The sequence below is a fragment of the Panthera leo genome, chromosome B2 (assembly GCF_018350215.1).
Source record: "Panthera leo isolate Ple1 chromosome B2, P.leo_Ple1_pat1.1, whole genome shotgun sequence".
Taxonomy (NCBI): Eukaryota; Metazoa; Chordata; class Mammalia; order Carnivora; family Felidae; genus Panthera; species Panthera leo.
The window spans coordinates 94,035,607-94,056,038 of NC_056683.1; the positions used below are offsets into that span (position 1 = coordinate 94,035,607).

General features: G+C 33.4%; 1 protein-coding gene across 1 annotated transcript in view; it reads left to right on the top strand.

The window, feature by feature from the left end:
* Positions 1–489: 489 nt before the first annotated feature.
* LIN28B (lin-28 homolog B) overlaps positions 490–20,432 on the top strand; it is a 111,946-nt gene continuing 92,003 nt past the window's right edge. The window contains exons 1-2 of the mRNA XM_042937369.1: positions 490–724; positions 1,551–1,738. Of these exons, the coding sequence (XP_042793303.1) occupies positions 715–724; positions 1,551–1,738 (198 nt within the window). The 5' untranslated portion in view covers positions 490–714. The remainder of the gene's footprint in view (positions 725–1,550; positions 1,739–20,432) is intronic.

Below are 20,432 nucleotides of genomic sequence, written 5' to 3' on the forward strand. Positions count from 1 at the left end.
TTGTAGGTGTATGTTACTATTATCTCAAGTTTCATGGAGATGTAATTAGGTTTAATTAGGTCCTTTGTAAATTACACATTTTCCTCTCAGAATTGAGTTAAATATGAATTTCTTTGCCCCAAGCAGGTTGACTGTTACGGAGCAGCTGACTTCTTAGGGGAGAAACAGCGTAACATCGGTTGCTTTATTTAGAGGGCTTTTTCCCCCTAAATGAGATTATTTAGACAGGCTTGTGTGTAAGGCACGCGTGTGCACATATATGACCGTGCCGTTTTTTCTAAATCGACGATTCACAAGGACCCTCCATTGTGTCTAAGTAAAAGCACGAAATCAGCATCCTGATTTATCGCAAAGAAGCGTCCCAAATTGTCTTTAAGATAACATGTTTGAGTTTTTCATGTTCATTCATAAATTATTTTGATGTCAGCATAGATGAAATGGCGATTGGTTATCTCTTCCTCTTGCCAGCCCCTTAAGGATCCGAGGTGAAATTAGTAGCAAGAAAGCATGTAATTGACAAAGTCACGTGGCTCAGGGGGCCAGAAACTGGAGAGAGAAGAGAAAAAAAATCAAAAGAGGGAAAGCACATTAGACCATGCGAGCTAAATTTGTGATCGCACAAAATCAAGATGTTAGATTGATTCAGAAGATCACTCCGTTCCAAAGGGAAAGTTTTCATCTCACGAGTTTGGAGCAGAGGGCCCGTGGGGCAACATGGCCGAAGGTTAATTTTCTTTTCTATTGTTTTACTGTGATTTTCTCTCTTCCTTTCTCTCCCCCCCTCCCCCTTTCCCACCCTTCTTTGCCCGTCCTCCCTTCCCCTTTTACCCCAATACTGGGCATTACCCCCACTCCCCATCGCGCAATGGGGCTTTCTGCAACCTATTGTTATAGATCTCCAAAAATGTTTTGTACCGCCCACACTGATTCACAACTTGAAAAGCTTTCAGGGGGCTATTGTTTGAATTGTTTGAGTGTGATTAAGCGCAGTTTCAGTTAGTGAGCCCGAGAAAACTTTTATACACCTGCCCCCTCCCCCATTCCACCCCAACTTTAATTGAAAGTTATTGGGGGGAGGGGAATGCACATTGCAAATAACCCTGGATTCACTGCCGCTGCATGTGTATTAACTAGCTCTAACCATCTTCACGATTTCTCTTTTCTCCTCGTGCCCGCCGGAGAGAATAGTTACGCCGAAATTTTCTTTTTGTAAATGGGACGAGTGTTAAATCAGCAATATGCAAGTAAAGTATCGCATGCTGTAATCGTAATATGTGGCCGAAAAAAATGGAGTTAAATGAAAAAGTACACGTATGTACAGAAAAGTGGAAGTTGATGTGATCGATAGAGCAGTGTGGCTCCCTCCTCCCCCGCTTCCCCTTTTAACCCTTTCATTTTAAATATTTTCTGTAGAAGAAAAGAATCAACCTTTATTGGAGTTTCTTTCTGTTTCCTTCCCCCACCCCCCACCCCCAAGCAGTTTTTTTCTCTTTCAACGAACAGTTTGGGAATACAGACTAACTGACTTTTTTTTGTCCTGTTCTACTCAGGCGGGGCAGGCAAAGGTGGTGGTGAAGGGCCCGGGAAGCTGCCGGAGCAGGCAGAGGAGGAATCCCAGGTTTTGCACGGAACTGGCCACTGTAAGTGGTTCAATGTGCGAATGGGATTTGGATTCATCTCCATGATAAACCGAGAGGGAAGCCCCTTGGATATTCCAGTCGATGTGTTTGTGCACCAAGTAAGCCAAACTTTTTCCCCCCTCTTCTCCTTTTACCATGTGCAGGATTTGGTCAGTAGTTTTGTCAGTGGTCATACGCTGAAAGACAAAATCTTCCTTGCAGTCAGGAGTTAATCCGGTATGTGTATGGACCCCTCACTGGGTATCTTTTCCTAAACAGAAAATGAAATCTTTGAAATTTCACCGCTTGGCTGCTGGTTGACTTTATTAGCAAGTTCTCCTCTTCATTCGACAGCGAAATTGCTGTAGTGTAGCTTCCGGTGTTATCGGTTACAATATACTTCGTCGTCTGTGCCTAGTGAATGAATGGGGAAATGAATGAAGAAACAGGGATCACTTAAGTTTAAAAAAGCAAACAAACAAACTTTTGCTATTGTAGGACACCTTTTAGACATCTTTAGTCACACCAGCTTCCCCTATTATATTTCTGCCTGCCTGGTAGTCGTTTGTAGGTTTAAATAAAAATAATTTGATTTCACAGTAAAATAAGATAGAACACTATTGGTCTACCATGGATTTGATGAAATGCCCAAGGATAGGTTGGTTGGTAGTCAGACATTTAGAAATGTGCTCCCTTTTAGGGCATAGGTCCAAGGAGACTGTCTCTTTAAGAAACTGAACTCAAAAAAGCATGTGGCCAGCTGTGGCTCTAGCTTGTGTGTCTAAAATGTGCTAGTCTGCCACTTTGGGTAAATTTCCACCATTGCTTATATTGTGTTGTAATTTTTTTAAGATGCTTAAATACCAAACAGAATGTCATTGCTTATCATTTTCAAAAATTTACCCAGAAACAAGTAAATTAATACCTCTTCCATTTTTACTCCTCTCTATTGCTTAATCTCATCATAGTAAAAAAAATATATATTTATAATTTGCAGGTTTGATTATTGCATTGAAAGAAGTTAATTCTCTGTAATGAATCCTTAGGAGTAAAGGGATTTAAGACCAAAGAGGTTTGTTTTGGCTTGACATTTAAGTATTAAAAATTGAATGAATGGCATTCAGTACCACAGGTTGCCTGACAGATACATGGAGAAAATAGTATACTTTTATGAAAATTATATATTTTATTTGATACTGTATTGCACCTTCCTGGTAATATTTACAACTTCCTTTATCCCCAAGGAATATCATCTAAAATTAAGTATATAAACAATAGAAACATATGAAACCATTCTGTTTTGATCTGTTGTCCTGTGGTGGTTGGTAGCTTCCTGACCTTGCTGCGTGGTGTATGTTTTCCTTTCCTAAAGGCCTGGCCATCATTATTGGCTGTTTACATGTGGAAGGATCAGCATAATCTGTGAATTGAAACAGGGTTTAAATATGTAAATAGAAGTCCATAGACAGGCTACTGGATTTTATGCCTCCTACTTTATATTGTAAAATGAACCTACATTTTCAGCTTTTTCCCTCCCTAGACTGAATGACTTGAAATCATTGACAAATTCATTTTCTCTCAGGCTCTGGCTTTCCCCACTTTGAACCTTCTTTAGGTTGTTAAATTGTTCTTTACGATCTCATAAATTTGTTTTATAGATGAATGAAAAAAATAGCCCTTTTCTTCTTTGATCACACCTTGTTATAATTTGGTTTTCTATGTTTTCCTTTTAATATTTTCAAATGCTAGACATTTTATTAACCAATATTAATGTTGAGAACCACAAGACATCCAAATTTAAGGTATTTAAGGATTATATGTTGGTAAACATATGTATGTCCACTGAATTATGAAATACCCTATTGTGGGAAAAGTTTTATTTATAGATTGTAAACAGTTTCTAGAGTACAACTATAGATTATTAACATTCAATTGCTTTAATCCTCTGTTACAAGTCATGTATTTACTTAAAAACGTATTAAAATGGGGAGATAAAATGTATTTTTCAGGAGGATCTATCTAGATACATTCTTGGGAAGAAGTATGTAAAAAAGTTGATAAAACTTAAGTATTAGCATTTTTGTGATGTAAAAAAAGAGCAGTGATATTCTTTAAATTTGAAATTAGAAAGTGATACTTTAGGGAGTTTTTTTGATGGCTACAGTACTCGTTTTTTGAAATATGTTTCACTTTTTTACTAGGGAAAATTATTGCTTTATTTTTTTCTTCTTGATTTTAGGCTTTGGGAGGAATTTCTGTCTTCTATTGGGACTTACACAAATTTCATATAAATCATATGAATAATTGTTCTGAAAAAGGCAGAATCCTACAGATTGTAGCCAGGCAATTTCAAGTAACAATTAGATGGTCGTAAATGATCTGTGCAGGTATCTTGTCAGCATCACTTACACAATCAGGTTGCAATTCAGGACCATTTTACAAGAGTTTTTAAAATACTTTTAAAATCATTCTTTTATTGCCATTTTTACTGTACGAGAATTTTTGAAAGCATACCACATTAATGTATCATTCAAATTAATTTTTTTCCTGTTATGTCTATGTGCTATTTTGTTATAAAAGAATAAGCATTGTAGATAATTAGGAATTTTAAATGTTTAACTGTACAATATCATTATTTTAAATACATGCAATTTCTTTTTGAGTATTCAGAAGTACACGTGTCATTGGATTTTTTTAAGTATTATGAAACATTTTTAATAGTATATATTTGGGGAAATGAAAAAATAATTTTAGTTTAATATAATATTTAAAAATTTATGCCAAGGCTCCCAGGATTTTTTTCTCTTGAAAAGATATTAACTACAGATACTTCAATAATAAATAAATATATAAAGAACATACAATTAAATAGGAATAGCAAAAAAATCCTGACTGCAAAGAACTGCACATCAAAAACAATTTAGTTGCTATGAAATGAAGAGAAGATATCCGTATATATTGTTCAGTTGCTATGAAATGAAGATATGCATGTGTACTTTTAAAATAGAGCTGTACATTCTTACATAATTCTACTTAAAGTATGTTTGCAAGAATACAGTCAAACTTTCTTCTAGTCTCTGTAATGTCACCAACTTCTCAAAAATAAACATATGACTTAGCTAATGTACCTTCCCTGTCCTTAATTGTTGATAAATGCAGTGAGGACTCTGCTGTTTGAGGATGGTGTGTGACCATTGGTGGTTTAAAATGTCAGTCTTATTTGACTTCCTAATACTGTGATTTAAATGGTCATATGATTATGGATTGGTAATAATTATATGTATTCTGACACATTAATATGGAAACCTGATAGTGTTTAATAATATTTGTAAAAACTTACAAGAATGTGTAAATATTTTGTGAATTTCCTTAGAGCTTATTGCTTTCGAGTTGTTCCTTAAAATATTTAATGTTTAAAATTTGACAGTTTTCATGATGACTTATTTGTAATTAGGGTATATTTGTAGGAATTTCTTACTTTAGAATCCAGTGCAAAACACAGAGATTAGTCTTTCAATTGAAGTAAGAATATGCATACATGGTTAATACAGATTTGTAAGTCTAGGTTACTAGTAAGGTGATGTCATCAATGTACAGTTAGTGTGTAAGTGTTAATAATTAATAACTTCTATTAGTTTATTATTAACAGTTAAAAAAATTGCATCCACAGATTGTGGGATAACATGTTTAAATTACTTGGAAAGTTCTCTTGTAACTTTTTGAAATGTTATAAACTTTGATAGGACTTAAATATTTGATAATATTTTAGATAAGTCACATGATAATTAAAAGGAGATCCTTTTGGAGAGGGGCAGTGTTACCCAGTAACTACCTGTTGATGTTTATTATCATTTACGTTTTCTTTACATAAATTTTGATACTTATTTCCAAATAAATATTCTCTCTCTCAATGAGATAAACTTTATTTTGTTCAGGGGAGGGATAGAATCCGTTCTCCTTACTGCCCTCTCTTCAGCTCACTTGCATAATATTTTCTTTGTTTGTTAGTTATATATTTGGAATTCTTTGCCATCAATTATGGTATACAGAATTTTTAACATAAATGTATTTCATCTATTTCACTACTTATGTAAGAATTTCTTCTCAAAGGGAGTAATTTCAAAATGACTAATTCACCTACCATTACTTGATAGGCTTAAATACGTATTAATAATTTGGTTGGAATTCTTAATTTACCTTTCAAATATGTTGATATTTTCATCTTATGCTCTTTATTTCTGGTTTGTAGTTTGATCTTAATGGAAAACACAATTGTCCATATTACGGCGATTTTATATATTTTATGTTCCTTTTATTACTTCAGAAAACATCTCAAAGTAATGGAAACAGAAGAAATAAGAATAATTACTGTAACAGATAAATTTAAAGCATTTTTATTAATAGTATAGGGTATAAAAACATTTGGAGATTAACAGTTTTTAAATATATGAACATTTGAAATATATGCAGTTCAGTTGATGAAGAATAGAGTTCATGTCTCAGTGATTAATTAATTATACAATTTATGAAAACATTTACTCCAGTGTGTTCATGTTTAAGGATTTTTCATAGTATTTCATCACCAACTTATTAGTCATCTTTGTTTTTATCGTAGTTTGGCATGAAAACATTTTTCACATGTAGAATAGATGTGATTATTATTATTCTCGGGACTCTTGAAAATGTCAGTTTCAAAAATTATTTAGACAAAGTAAAATCCTGGAAATTAAAAAAATATCATATAACAGAGCTCATTTGTTAGCGAGTTATGTATAATTTCATATTTGAAAATGGTTCCTAATGCTACCAGGTTTTCAAGATGATTTGCCCAATTTGGAAGAATCCCAAACGAAATAAAGCTATTTAATCATAAAATCATATTTGAAGTCATTTAAATCCAAATTTTATGACTTTTATTGTCTTTACAGATATTGGATACTTCTGATTTTCAAATGCTGGTCCATTTTCAAGACCCTTTTTTGTTTACTTCTAAAAAGATACTTTTATTCTAATTCAGTTTAAACATGAAGTATGAATTGGGAACATTTAAGACAGTCTTCATGTTAAATAGTATTGATGAATATCAACTATACTTCAATAAAAATGAATAAAGATCATTGTTGTCTTAGATATTTTCCTCATTTTTGATTCTTCTTTTTTAAAAGACTTCACAAAAAATGAAGGCAATAAATCAAAGGATTGTTTTTTAAACAAATACGTAAGAGAGAAACAACTTACTTGTGGCATGACAACTTTAACCTACCTTTAACTGATCTTAGAATGCTTGGTTTTCATAAAAAGTTAACAACTTCTTTTTTGCCTGCATTCAACATGGTAGATAAAAAGTGAGTTTATTGTTGTAAATTTTGTTGTTTTGGGGCAGCAAGGAACCCTTATTATTTAAATTTGCCAGAATTCTTTCTGTTCAGAAATTACATAGATATTGCAGATGGTTTTTTTGTTTATCTTAACTGAGTAGTTCTTTTGGTATTGTGATTAACCTAAAAGTTTGGAGTTAAAAATGTGGTGTGCTGTGTTTTTATTTCTAATCCAAGTATAACCTAAGCAAATAAAGTGAGGATATTTCTGATTAGTTAAACTGGAAATGTATTACTTTAAGGTATGATATTCTTTGGACTTGATTTGGAACTACATGTGAAATAAAATACTTTCTTATTATCAGTTCTTTATATCTTGAGATATTTCTCATTGAATTTTAAGTAACAAGAAATTCAGTATATAGTTCAGTATATAGTTATTATAGGTTATGGCATTGTAACATAAACAGTCCATAGAAACATAAATGGTTTACATTTTTCTCTAAAATAATTTGATTATAACATCTTCTGATATTGAAAAGTTCACAGTAATATATTTAAGAAAGTACATTGTGGATCAGTAAGGTACATTTAAAAATTGTCTTTTAATGAGTGCTTCTATTAAAAGAGTAACGAAAATATTTGTTATATTGCATTTTGATACATCAAGATTAATCTTACTTTCCATCTAGCAACAAATTGGAAAATTATCTGAAGATTACAGCCTCCTGCCCAGTATCTAAATATTTGACTGTTTGGAGATGCTGTCTAGCATAAGACTCATAGATTTAGTCTTATCTTTCTTTCCACAATCAGTGGCAAATTGGAGTAATTAATACCTGACTTTTCAGGATGTTGTGAAGTATAGAGATACTGTCATATAATTTGCCTGGCAAGTGTGTTTAACAAACTAAACTGTAAACAAGTCCTTGTCACAACAAAATCACAGATAGGTTATTTTCAGTGGCATATATTCATAGTAGAAAATTAAGTTGGTACCTTCTTTTATGTGCTCTCTTTAAAATTGGGCAAAATGTGTTGTATAATGTTAATAGCTTAATCTCCATTGCAGTGAACTACAAAGCATTTTATTATAATTTTATGGCATAAAATATTGTGTAATATTGTTGAAAATACCAGGATATAAATTGAGATGTGGGAATGACTTGGTTACATAGATTGTTTTAATAGTTTTATCATGAGATTTTACCTGAGTATTTAGTTGTACATATCCAGTTGTGTATTCTTCAGTGTAAGCTGAGGGAAAAAATACTGTTTTAAGTAGACCTGCTGCAATAATTTAATACTTTTTGCTCTAATACTAATTATTTAGTCCTTGTGAGGTACTGTACAGTGGCAGAGCTTCTAGTCAAAAAGATCACTGTTGAAATCCCAGTTTATTGTTTGTAGGGAAAGTGAGTAACCTTGTCAGTGTCTCAGGGTCCTGTAAAGGGAGGGGACAAAGCGGTGACCACTTTAGTATAGGGTTATTATGAGGATTAAATGTTATTACACATGTAGAGCATTTAACACTGAGCCTGGCAGAGAGTAAAGGCTCAGTGATGTTTGTTGTACATAGTTAGCATTTCTAAGAAGAGGTAGTGTGGTAGAGTAAGGGATAAAGCATCAGAAACGAAGGTTTAGATCTGGCTCTGCCACTTGGTGGTTTTCTTACTTCTGACTAGTCACTTCCTCTGAGCTTCAGTGTTCCCATGGGTGAAATGTGTTCAATAATATTTTTTCTCCCTATTTTTGTGGGTTAGGGTAAGGGTTCATTGAGGTAGTACACATGAAAATAATTTAAGAATTGTAACAGTACCGGGTTTTCGTTTTAATCTTTATTTTGAGCACTGCATTTTTACTTATACCCTCATCACAAAAATTATCAGAATTTTTGAAAGGTAATAAGCTCATGTCATTTATTTTTTTGCCTTGTCTGCTTATTGAAGTATAATATATAGAATAAAATTCACCAAATTTAAGTATACAGTTAGATGAGTTTTGACAAATTATGTAACCACCACCACAGTCATTTCATCACCCCAAAAAGTTCCCTTGTGTCCATTTGTAGTCACCCTGGAAGACAAGAGGTTCAGTTATTCTATATGATTATTGATAGGTCATAGTAACTGGTTAACTCACCTGGCTCTTTTTGTTACCTTAGACCTAAGCTACAATTCAGTTATCAAATACAGTCTGAACTTATCTGAATTATGCAAATTACATTTCTACTAGTAGTTTCTGTGTTTGTGAAAGTGAGATTAATTAGTATGCATTTCACTGATCTTCAGTCTTAATTTCATTTATCCTTATGGTACTTTTTTATGCAGCAGAAACTCATTGTTTACCTAAAGAGCATAATTAGGTTTATTGATACTCATATTTCTTTTCAGAAATTTAATGAATTTATATCTCAACTGAGTAAACATTCTTAGAGGTGTAAATTGACAAGATGGCTTATTGTATAAAAGTACGGACTTGTAAGAAAACGGTTACTCTAGAAAGTTCCTGGCTCGATGTCTATTCAGCTACTTTGTTATCGATCACATAGTAGGTGTAAAGCACTGTTGGATGATAGATTTGCAAGTTCTGCTCTCCAGGGGCACCTGGGTGGCTCAGTCAGTTAAACTTCCAACTCTTGATTTTGGTTCAGGTCATGACCTCACAGTTTCTAGAGTTGGAACCCCATGCTGGGGCTCTGCACTGACAGTGTGGATCTTCCTTGGGACTCTGACTCTCCCTCTCTCTCTGCCCTTCCCATGCTCACACTGTCTCTGTCTCTCAAAATAAATAAATAAACTTAAAAAAAAAAAGAGTTCTGCTCTCCAGTTTGCTATATATTCTTTTTATTTTCTTCTTCGCAGAATCTTTAATATGATCTTTCCAATTCTCATTCTTTTTATATGAGGTACAAAAGCAGTGGATCATTTTTTTCCATTGACTATTCACTTTCTTTTTATAAATCTAGTTACACAATGTCTGTCCATTTAATTTGGGGGAAAACTCTGATAAAACAATAAATGTTACTTTTCAGATTTTGAGCTAAATACAGCGATTTTTCATGTCTTAAAATACATAGTTTTCAGATTTCATATGTAAAAACTATCTTTACCAATGCTTAGAATCATTTCATTGTGCTTTTAATAATACACTTAACTTTTACCAGCTGCTTTACCCTTTTGTTATAACAGTCTACTTTTTTTTTTAAAAAGCCCACTTTCATTTATTACTTTGTTAATCTTAAAGTTGTCATTTATTTCAAAGTCTTTTAAGTGTAATTTGCTAATAACCTTAAGATTTTTATTAAGTTTTATTGTGCTATGTATGTAAAATTCAAATTAATTTTACTCCGGCCACGATTTCTTCATGACTGTTTATTTCCTTAAGCTTTGTAAACAGTTGCGTAGGCCATTAATGATAGTAGCTAGAATGTTCCCAGATACTATATGCTTAAATTCTGTTATCTTAACATTTTCTTCATTCAGTTGAATTCTTTATCCTTAGTTCAGTCTGTAACAGAAGTCTGACAACACAGGTTGTATCTATTGCTTTAAATACTTAGTGAATCAGTGATATATTGTGGAGCTTGGAATGAATTCTATCAACTGTTTTTCCAAAGTAGGATTTTAATAATACATCAATTTGCTTATAGTATGGAAACGCTTATATTTGGAGACTAATTCCACCTTCAACAACATCCTTAAATAGATTAAATGATATTAGAAACACATACCTAACACAGTTCTATGTAAGCCATACATTTACAAAGATAAATGAGTAAATTTTTTCAATTTTAACAAGTGAAAAAAAAAACCTTCTCTTTTTAGGACTGGTTAAACTATGAGTCAGAAATTTAATCAGAGTATTGAGTTCATTTATTTAACTCTCTAATTAAAATTTTTAGTTGAATACTAAATCTAAGGACAGTTGGACTTGCACGTTTGTCCCTTTCACTGTTTCCTCCCCCATGCCATTGAAGGATTTTGAATGGTGAGGAATTTGCGCCCTTTGGCTCAGGTTGCAGACCCACTTGATCAAGCCAGAGAAGCTGGGGTCAGAACTATTCATTGCTTATCTTTTCCTTGGGCCACTTGTAAATCCTGCCTTTCTGCTCTGTAAAAAATCTCTTTCTATCAGACTTATAATAAAGCCTGGAGTTTAAAAATGGGCATAATAGTTGATGCTTGATTGTGACTCTACGTGGGTTGATTTCACTAATTTAGAAGTTTTTCACTGCATTGCAGCTTATTTGGTGTGTATAATGTTATTTAAATATATGTTCTTTCATAAGATATTGTAAAAGCACGCCGTCAGGAACGAGTGTGATGATATGATATTCCATCAGGTTGAGATTTTATGCCTTTGAAATGTAGTGATTATCTTTAAGTAAATTGAATTAGTTAATTTCAATCAGATCTATTAAATAAAATCCCAAAATATTTATTTTGTTTTCATGTGCCTAATTTCTAGCATTTATACTGACATTTAAAATTTGCTCGAATCAACTATAGTAAAAGTTTGTTAACTTTATCAATAATGGTGTGAAGACTTTAAATATAGAGTCAGGTTTAAACAAACACAAAACACTTTGTTCTTATCTCAGCATCCCTTAAAAGTATACAGCTCTAGTTCAGGACCTCAGGACCACCCATCACCCAGGACATTGGATACTCCTATTTATTCAAGAAGCTTGCGAAGTATCTGTGTGCCAGTGGGGGGATGGTGTGTGTATCTGTGTAGGGAATCACAGTTAGGTGATTTTACCCCAACAAAAGCAGCAACATTGTTTATAAACTGAATTATGTCCCTGTAGAATTTTCTAGTTGTGGAAACTAAGTTACATTAAGTGCCTGTTATTTTCTGTAAGCTTTGGTTGCAATTTTCACATTTTTGATGCTTTCAGAAGGTTAAAGTGGGCCCCCATTAAGATTAACCTCAATCCATTACAGCTTTTTGGCTTGCAGGCCCCACCCATTGGCCTTGGATAGCTAATACCAAGCTTTTGTTTCTTCCTGTAGAAAGGAAAGGAAAGAAAACTGTTCTTTCTCTTTCATTGTGTAAGTCATGTGACTTCCCTTTTGGTTAGTTACAGATAGGATGGAAGTGAATCTCAAAATGAATAAGATATCAAAAGTTTTATGTTTGGATGAAATATTTGTTGAAATATTATTGAATTCATGTGTTTTATGCATTAAAATATTTGTTTTTGAACAGCTATACCTCATTTGACGTTCATGCTGCTGTTTTTTTTAGGAAGCCAAAAAAAGATATTAAATAGATTTTTAAAATAATACTCATCTTTTTATCTACATTGTGGTAGTTTCTTAGTGTACTTATTTTTCTGTTATCTTTTGGCATCATTTGGGGTTTCTGAATTGTAGCTTATCCTCAGAACTCACAGTGTAAAGAAAACAGGGGTGGTGTTTGGGATGATTTATCAAGGAAAAATTGCTGGTAGGAAAAGAAGAAAGAAATGTGTTATAGGACTGCATGTAAATGTAAGAAGAAATGAATTGTATATATTTTCTCTTGTTCCTCTTCCATTTAATCTCTTGCTAATAATAAGCAGTATAGCTGGCTGTTTGGGAGAAAATGCTATCGAGCTCTTAGGCTATTAATATCAATAGACAAATGTTTTACTATGAAGTTAGATAATATGAGGATAAATGTTGATATTTAGTTCTAATTTGGTGATTTAGTCATGATGTTATGATTTAGTGTGGAACATTAAATAGTTAATCTTTAAAGTTATTTTTGTTTGTCCTTAAACTTTTTAAATATTTAAATTATCTTTTAGTAAATAGTATAGCTGCCACCAAATAATAAGTAAAATGTTGGAGACAATGGTAGTTTTAAGAGTATCATCTCAAAGATTTTTAAAATATAGTGTTCTTTGGCACATATTTCTAAGCACGTTAATACTTTTAAAAGACTTTTGAGAAGAATACTATTTTAAAATCTAGGATGTGTTTTTATTTAAAATATTTTATTTCAATAAAATGTTCCAGACTGTCCTTCCATAAAAAAAGCATTGTTTCTTACATTTTTATAGTGTCATAGATCTTAAAGGACAGTGATATTTAATCCAATGATTCTGTTATCAATCCAGGATGACTTGGTTAATTAGATTTGAAAATATGAAAAATTTGTAGAGATATAGAAAATCCTCTTAAGTTTCTATTAATAATAGTAGGTTATCAGCTTTTCAATAACAGGGATCTGGTATGAAGTCTGTAATTAATGTGTTGGTCCATGCTTTAGTGACATTAAAATTTATAGCAAGTGATTTATTTTGCATGTGTTTTGCAATTGAATATTTCAGTTGCTGCCTAATTAATTCATGTAAATATTTATTGACATTTTATTTAATGTTTCAACTGTCACTACAATTTTGCTTTGGGGAAAAGTTTAGGGTGCCTTTCTCTCTGTGATCTTCCCTCATTTACATTTGGGTAGCAAGCTATTCATAAAACACCAAGGCTATTATTAAGTGTTTAAATCTAGTATTGATATTTATTGTTGAAATAATCCATTTAGTGTCTTAGTGACACTGTAAGTTTAAAATAAAAAATAAACAAAACCTATGTTTAAAAAATTGCTACTGGGTTTTTTTGTGTGTGTGTACTACATGCTTCCCCCTCCCCAAACAAAATTTGGTATTAGAAGGCAAAAAGTTGAGCATTTTCCTTTTATAACTTTCTGGGCTTTTTTCTGCAATAATTTTTTTTTTAACTTGTACAGAGAAAAGTAACTTTTAAAATGATTTTATATGGCGTTAAGTGACTTCATGTTTGTTCAAAATAAAGCTTATTTGTGGGATTAATGCCATTTGGGGTATTGTTACTTGTTTTCATGTGGGTTACTGTGACCATATGATTCTGGATTTTCTTTCTCTGAAAATAAACTTCATAGGGCCAAGTAAATATGGGCATTTGTTTCAATACATATTCTTTATCTTAGTGTTGGGTATTTATTTTTGGAAAGACATTTAGATTTTTTTAAATGTTAACAAATAATGTTTGGGAAATGGTCTTGTTAGGTATTGACCACTTTTCCATCCTTTCTGCCTTCACTTTTAAAAGTATCTGGTCACTATTAAACCATTAATCTGTATAAAAGTAATTCAGAATTTCCCGTGATATTTAGTGTTTGATATATATTCAATTACCCAAATTTACAGAATCCAAATGATTTTTGGAAAATCTCATAAAACATAGGAAGATGTTTTCAGAGTGAGATTTTAGTACAATAGAGTTCATTATTTTGACTTATTTTTAAAAATTTTAGCTGTAAATTGAGAAAAGAAATTACTGAAATTATTAAAGCACTGTGTTGTTCCCAAATTATTCTCTGCCCTAACACATCATTTGATCTGCCACTAGGAATTATGAAGGCCCTAAGTGGACTCTCTTTAGTCTCCTTCCCTTGTTTTTCCCCCCTCCCCCTCCTCTCGCCTATTCGGGAAGGAAGCCTGAGGCCCTAGCTCTTAGAGATACCAGGAAAAAGCAATCACTCAGCACAAAGTGTCTGTCTTTAGCAGAAGTATCATCCCTTGGAGAGGAGAACGGTTGAGAAGAGGTTAATTATAGATAATAAGAGGTTTTTCAAATTTATTCCAAGTCAATTTAAAATTTGGTTTTGGTACAGATGGATATTACTGTAGTTACTCAAAAGGAAGTCTACTTTGTCTGTTTAGGCATTAGCAAAGTCTAACCTAGTCCACTTTTCTGTCTTTACTTAGCCTTGGTTAAATCCTTTATACTTTATCCAGTGGCTATTGCCAGTAATTTTCCTAACACTGAGGAGGATGAGTTATAAACAAAAGCAATGGATGGTTAGGCAATATTAACATTTCTAAACAGTTAATGATATTTGTAGTATTTTCCTAAATTTCCAAAGAAAGTGTACATGAAATGTTTTACTCTACGTCACTTGTCATCTGAAGATAATATTTTTTGTGTGTAACATACTTTTGCCTAGAGGAAGACTTTTGAATCCACAAACTGAATCATAAAATAAGCTAACAGTGAAAATAAATTGATACTGATAGATCTAGAAGTGTTGTAATTATTTCCTTAGGTTGTTCACAAAACTCTTTTTTTCCCAAGGGGAGTAAAAAATGCAGTCAGTGGGGTAAACACTATAAACTGTAAGATTGCTGAAGGGCCCAAGTTTCTTCCATTGTACTATAGGTATTTCTGCTAGCATGTCTCCATCTTACAGGGTAATCCCTTACTTAGCTCCACATGCATTTAAGTCTCTTCTCCTTGTTGACCCTGGTTTGAAAAACTTAAGCAGAATGGTAATGGAATCTCACAATTAGCCTAATGAGGATTTTAGAAGTCATAATTTAGGGATCCCTGGCTGACTCAATCAGAGGAGCCTGCAACTCTGAATCTCGGGGCCATGAGTTCGAGCCCCGCATTGGGTGTAGACATTGCTGAAATAAATAAGTACGTAAAAAAAAACCAACTCATAATTTGTATCAATAGACAATAAAAGTAAATATTACATAATACATAGTTTTTAAGGAATGAACCAAAGATAATTTGAAAATTTTAAATATTATGTACTTAAAGTGCAAATACAAAAATATAATAGCAAGTTATGTAAGGTAATATAAAAATGGTAACTTTAAGCAATCTTTTGGATAGAATAACTTTAAAAATACAGTTAGAATGCACTTACATATTTCTTTCTATTGGTCTAACCCTTCTCCAGATAAACAGACATTTATGTTTGTTTTGTTTTGTTTTTTAGCTGCTTGATATTACTGATAAATTCCCACTACCGTATGCCTGGGGATAGACTACACCATTTGCCACCATTTGATCCTATGTCCCAGTCATCCCAAACCACTGGTATGCACCAGTGCTCCCCTCAACCCAGGCTTCTGTTCTGTCAACACAAGAATACTATAGCAATGCTGGTAATCATACCTCAGTAACAATGGCACAGAATGGTAACAGTAGTTATCATGTAACTTGTATAGAGTGCTTGCATGTGCCAAGTACTGTACTAAGCATTTTGTATCCATTAAATTTTGACTCTGAAAAAAGAGTTACTATTAATTGTCTCATTTTTACAGATGAAGAAATGATCTTAGAATGGCAGATAGCCTAATTTCATGCAGTTGAACCAGCAGTATGATTCCTAGAGCAGTGCTCTTAAATCTCTGGGTTCCAACAACATTTTGTGTCTGCTTAAATTTTATATTAATGTGCTTTTTTTTATTTATTTTTTTTTAAATTTTTTTTTCAACGTTTTTTATTTATTTTTGGGACAGAGAGAGACAGAGCATGAACGGGGGAGGGGCAGAGAGAGAGGGAGACACAGAATCGGAAACAGGCTCCAGGCTCCGAGCCATCAGCCCAGAGCCTGACGCGGGGCTCGAACTCACGACCGCGAGATCGTGACCTGGCTGAAGTCGGACGCTTAACCGACTGCGCCACCCAGGCGCCCCTGTGCTTTTTTTTAAAAGTTTATTCATTTTTTGAAAGAGAGAGAGCAAGCAGGAGAGGGCAGAGAGAGAGAAAGAGAGAGAGAGAGACAGAAAATCCCAAGCAGGCTCCACGCCATCAGCACAGAGCCCAAGGTGGAGCTCAAACTCATGAACTGTGAGATCATGACCTCAGCCAGTGTGTGATCAGGCAGTTGTCCTTCCCCGGTCAGAGCTGTTTGTGAATTTCTTTAAAGTCCTCATTCTCTGAAGCTTCATTGGCTGTTTGTTTTCTGAATAAACTTTAGACTTTTTAGCCAGGCCTCCAAGGTCTTCATGATCTGATTGATTCTACTTACAAATTTTTCTTATCATACTTCTTATTTAAATTGTCTGATTTGCCAGTTAGAATCTGTCACTGTAAACATACCCTGCATTTCTTTATCTTTTCCCCTTTGCACAGATAATACTGTCTTTTCCCTAAATTCCTCCTGCATTTGCTTTCGGAAAGCCTGACCATCTTTCAGATTCCAGCCCCAGATTCAGGTCCTTCTGTCCTGAGGCCTTTCCTTATTCTAGCTAGTATTGCTGAGTTCCTTATAAACTCCAAAACTCTTTATAAATAATGGGGTCACTTGCACTGATGATCTTCTGTTATATATTCTCCTACTAAATTGTAAGTTCTAAGTGTTCTAAGTGGAATTGTTTTACCAAATTTTGTATTCCCTACAATACATAGGTGCATGCTTTTCATATAATTATTACTCAAAAAAATTTCTTGAGTAATGAAAACACATTACATTAGGGACATCTTCCTCCCGTCTTCCATTGGATAAGAAGATATGGTTTATTAAAAAAAAAAAAAGTGGTTTGGCTTATAGGGAACTAGCTGAATTCATATTGTCCGAAAGAGATATGCAAGCTCACCTCATTTGAAAGAAAACCTAGTGTTCAATTTATTGTCAGTTTGCTTTTTATGTCACTTACGTGTTGGTTCTACGCTGAGTTATATATGGTAAATGCAGAACACTTTTGGGTTTCTCCATTCCAGCCTTTAGCAGAAAAGATGGTGGCTTCTGTGCTATATTTATTACCATAGTTTATTGCTAAGTCTATAAAGTGTGTGCAGTTTATTGGAGGGGAAGGACTAACCTAATTCTCTTCTTAAGTCCAGAGAACACTGACTTGGATATTCAATAAATGTTTTAAGTGGCAATATCATTAGGGAGATGAAATGATACGAAATGCAAATCGTGGAGACCTTGGAGTGACATAGACCTGGGTTTGAATCCCAGCTCCCGTTCTGGCCAGCTGTTTGAATTTTCTCACATTACCTTACCTCAGATTTCCTATCTATAAAAATCAGGTAGCAGTACTAATTTTATAGCGTTGCAAGACTCTGAGTTAGTGTATTCTAAGTGTCTAGTCTCATGCCTGAAAGGAGAATAATCGGTATCCTGACTGTTCTCTTTTTGTCTTTGTTTCTTAACTTTTTATTTGTTGGTGTGTTTTTTTAACTTATAAAATTGTGTGTGTATGTATATATATATGTGTGTATATATATGCACATATATATATACATATATATACATACACACACATACATACATATATATATATATATACACACACACACACGTATATGTATATATATATTCTGATACAATGCAGAAAAGAATATCTAGTATAAAGGGATGGCAGGGCCCAAACTTAGCAAATAAATGAGACTAACCACACACTATGAAACTTAATGGAGAAAAGTATAGTTATCTATATCTTAGTTAATAACAGAAGTAAAAAGTATAATGAATGCAAGTCAGTTCCTCAAGTGCAGGATGGGGCTAATCTCTCTTGCTATCTGCTTGTGTGAAAAAGATCTATGGTTTTTGTTGTGGAAACGGTTGGTTGCATAGCCAGCAGCAGTTCCTTCCTTTCTTCTGAATCTTTTGTTCACATATTCACCTCTATCTTTCTGTGTCCCTGGGAAAGATGACTCCATCTCTAAGGTAGCTCTTATCAGTCTAAGCACTTGGCATCCTCCTCTAAACTGTTTCAAGTCCAGGAGCAGAGATGAGACCTAACTTGGCTTCTTCAGTCAGGAGAGGAGCAGTTACTTACATTTTACAATTAAAAGACTTACTGTTCTTTTATTTCTATGACTCTGCCTTCTCTCTGCCTCTGTTCTTTTCCCTTGTGTGGAACTTGACCCGTTACATTTCCTTTTATAGGTACTGAGTTCCGATCTGGAGGACATGCCTCTCACCCTTTCCCATCTCCCACTTTCCACCAAATTGGGTTACTCAGATATGAGAATTTGGTGTCATTTCTAACTCATGATTCTTCTTTATCCTTCATGTCCAGTCAGTAATTTTTAAAATAATCTTAAAATGCCACACAACTTCCTGTCATCTATATTTGAGATCTCGATCAGAGTCTTGATAAGGCTGCTCTTGTGTTCCTACCTAGAAGAACATGGACCTGAACATTAGGCAAATCAGATAAAGAAGCGTTGGCATTAAAGGCAGGCATCTGAAATGACTTGATGTTAGGGTCTTCCACTGGTGAGCTTCTGCAGGTAGATCAGTCCTCAAAGGGAATCTAGTGGTAGGCAGTCTAATCAAGACTTAGCTCCATCAGTTTATTCAACAAAATTATTGAATACCTCATATGTGAGCTACAGCAGTGAGCAAACCAAAATGAAAGTACCTGCCCTGACACCAGCTCCCACACCCCCCCTCTCTTTTCTATCTTCTATCTCACTGTAAAAAATAGGAACACAGACTAACCACATCAGGTACAAAATCCAGCATCTTCAACTTTTAAAAAATCTCACAGTAATATTTAGACTCTGGAAATCAATTTCAGGAAAACTGGAACATAAGGAAAAAAGTAAAAGAATGTGTTTTGTTTGGGGGGAAAGAGAAAAGAAAATCAATGAGATAAGTCTAAGTCTGAATTCTAGAACATTCTAAAAATTATATTCTGGGGTACATATAGTGGTATTTTTGAGGAGATACAGAGGTTAATGATCCATAGCAGAATTTCTCAACCTCGACACATTGGGTCAGGTTGGACCTTTTGGACCAGATAATTCTTTGCTGTGAGGGGCTATCCTATGCTCTGTAGGACAGGTAGCAATATCCTTGACCTCAACCCACTAGATGCCAGCAGCACACTTCCCCAGTAGCGACAACCAGAAATGTGTACAACATTGCTGCATGGCCCCTGGAGGGCAAAATTACCCCATTTAACGACCTCTAATTTAACAACTTTGATAAGTGCTTTATCAAATATATAGTGCTTCATAATTAATATCTTACCATCTTTTCTTAAACAGAAATATAGTCCAAAATTATTTTAGAAAGCCTGGACGTTTGGGATGAGAAATTACCACCAAGTTCATATTTAAGTAACATAATGGACTAAAAGCTAATTTTGAAACATTTTAACCTTTTAAGTTTTAGAATGTTAATGTATTGCATTGTTCTGATTATAGATGTAGTACATATTGAGTATAGGAAATTTAGAAAAAGAAGAATATAAAGACAGTAATAAAAGTCACTTATTTCTGCTTAACTTTTAGTTTTTTAACTTTAATTCTTTTTTACTCTTTTTTCCCCTTTTTGTACCTTAAATTCTAGTTTTGAATCATTTACTTTTTTATGCTCTTTGTCTAAAAGTTTTTTTCAAAAAGGGAAAATAATTTTCAATTCCCTTTGTCAAATTATTGCCAGTTATAAATTAGAGGAGTTTAAAACTAATAATAGGAAAAATAGGGATTTACAAATTAATTTGGAAATTGAGAAAAGAAAGTATAAACCTATAACACTATGCATTTGAGTGACAGATTCTAAATAATATTTATTGATGAAGTGTAAATTTTTGGAAATAAGAGTAAACCTAACAATTTACATTATTTCTTACTTTAATTCACTCATAATTTCACAAATCTGAATATGTGGTTTTTAAAATTTTTTAAAATTTAAATCCTTTGGAAAGTTTTGTCATTTGGGAAAAGTTAGGGAAAACAATAACAATTACATTAATATGTTTTCC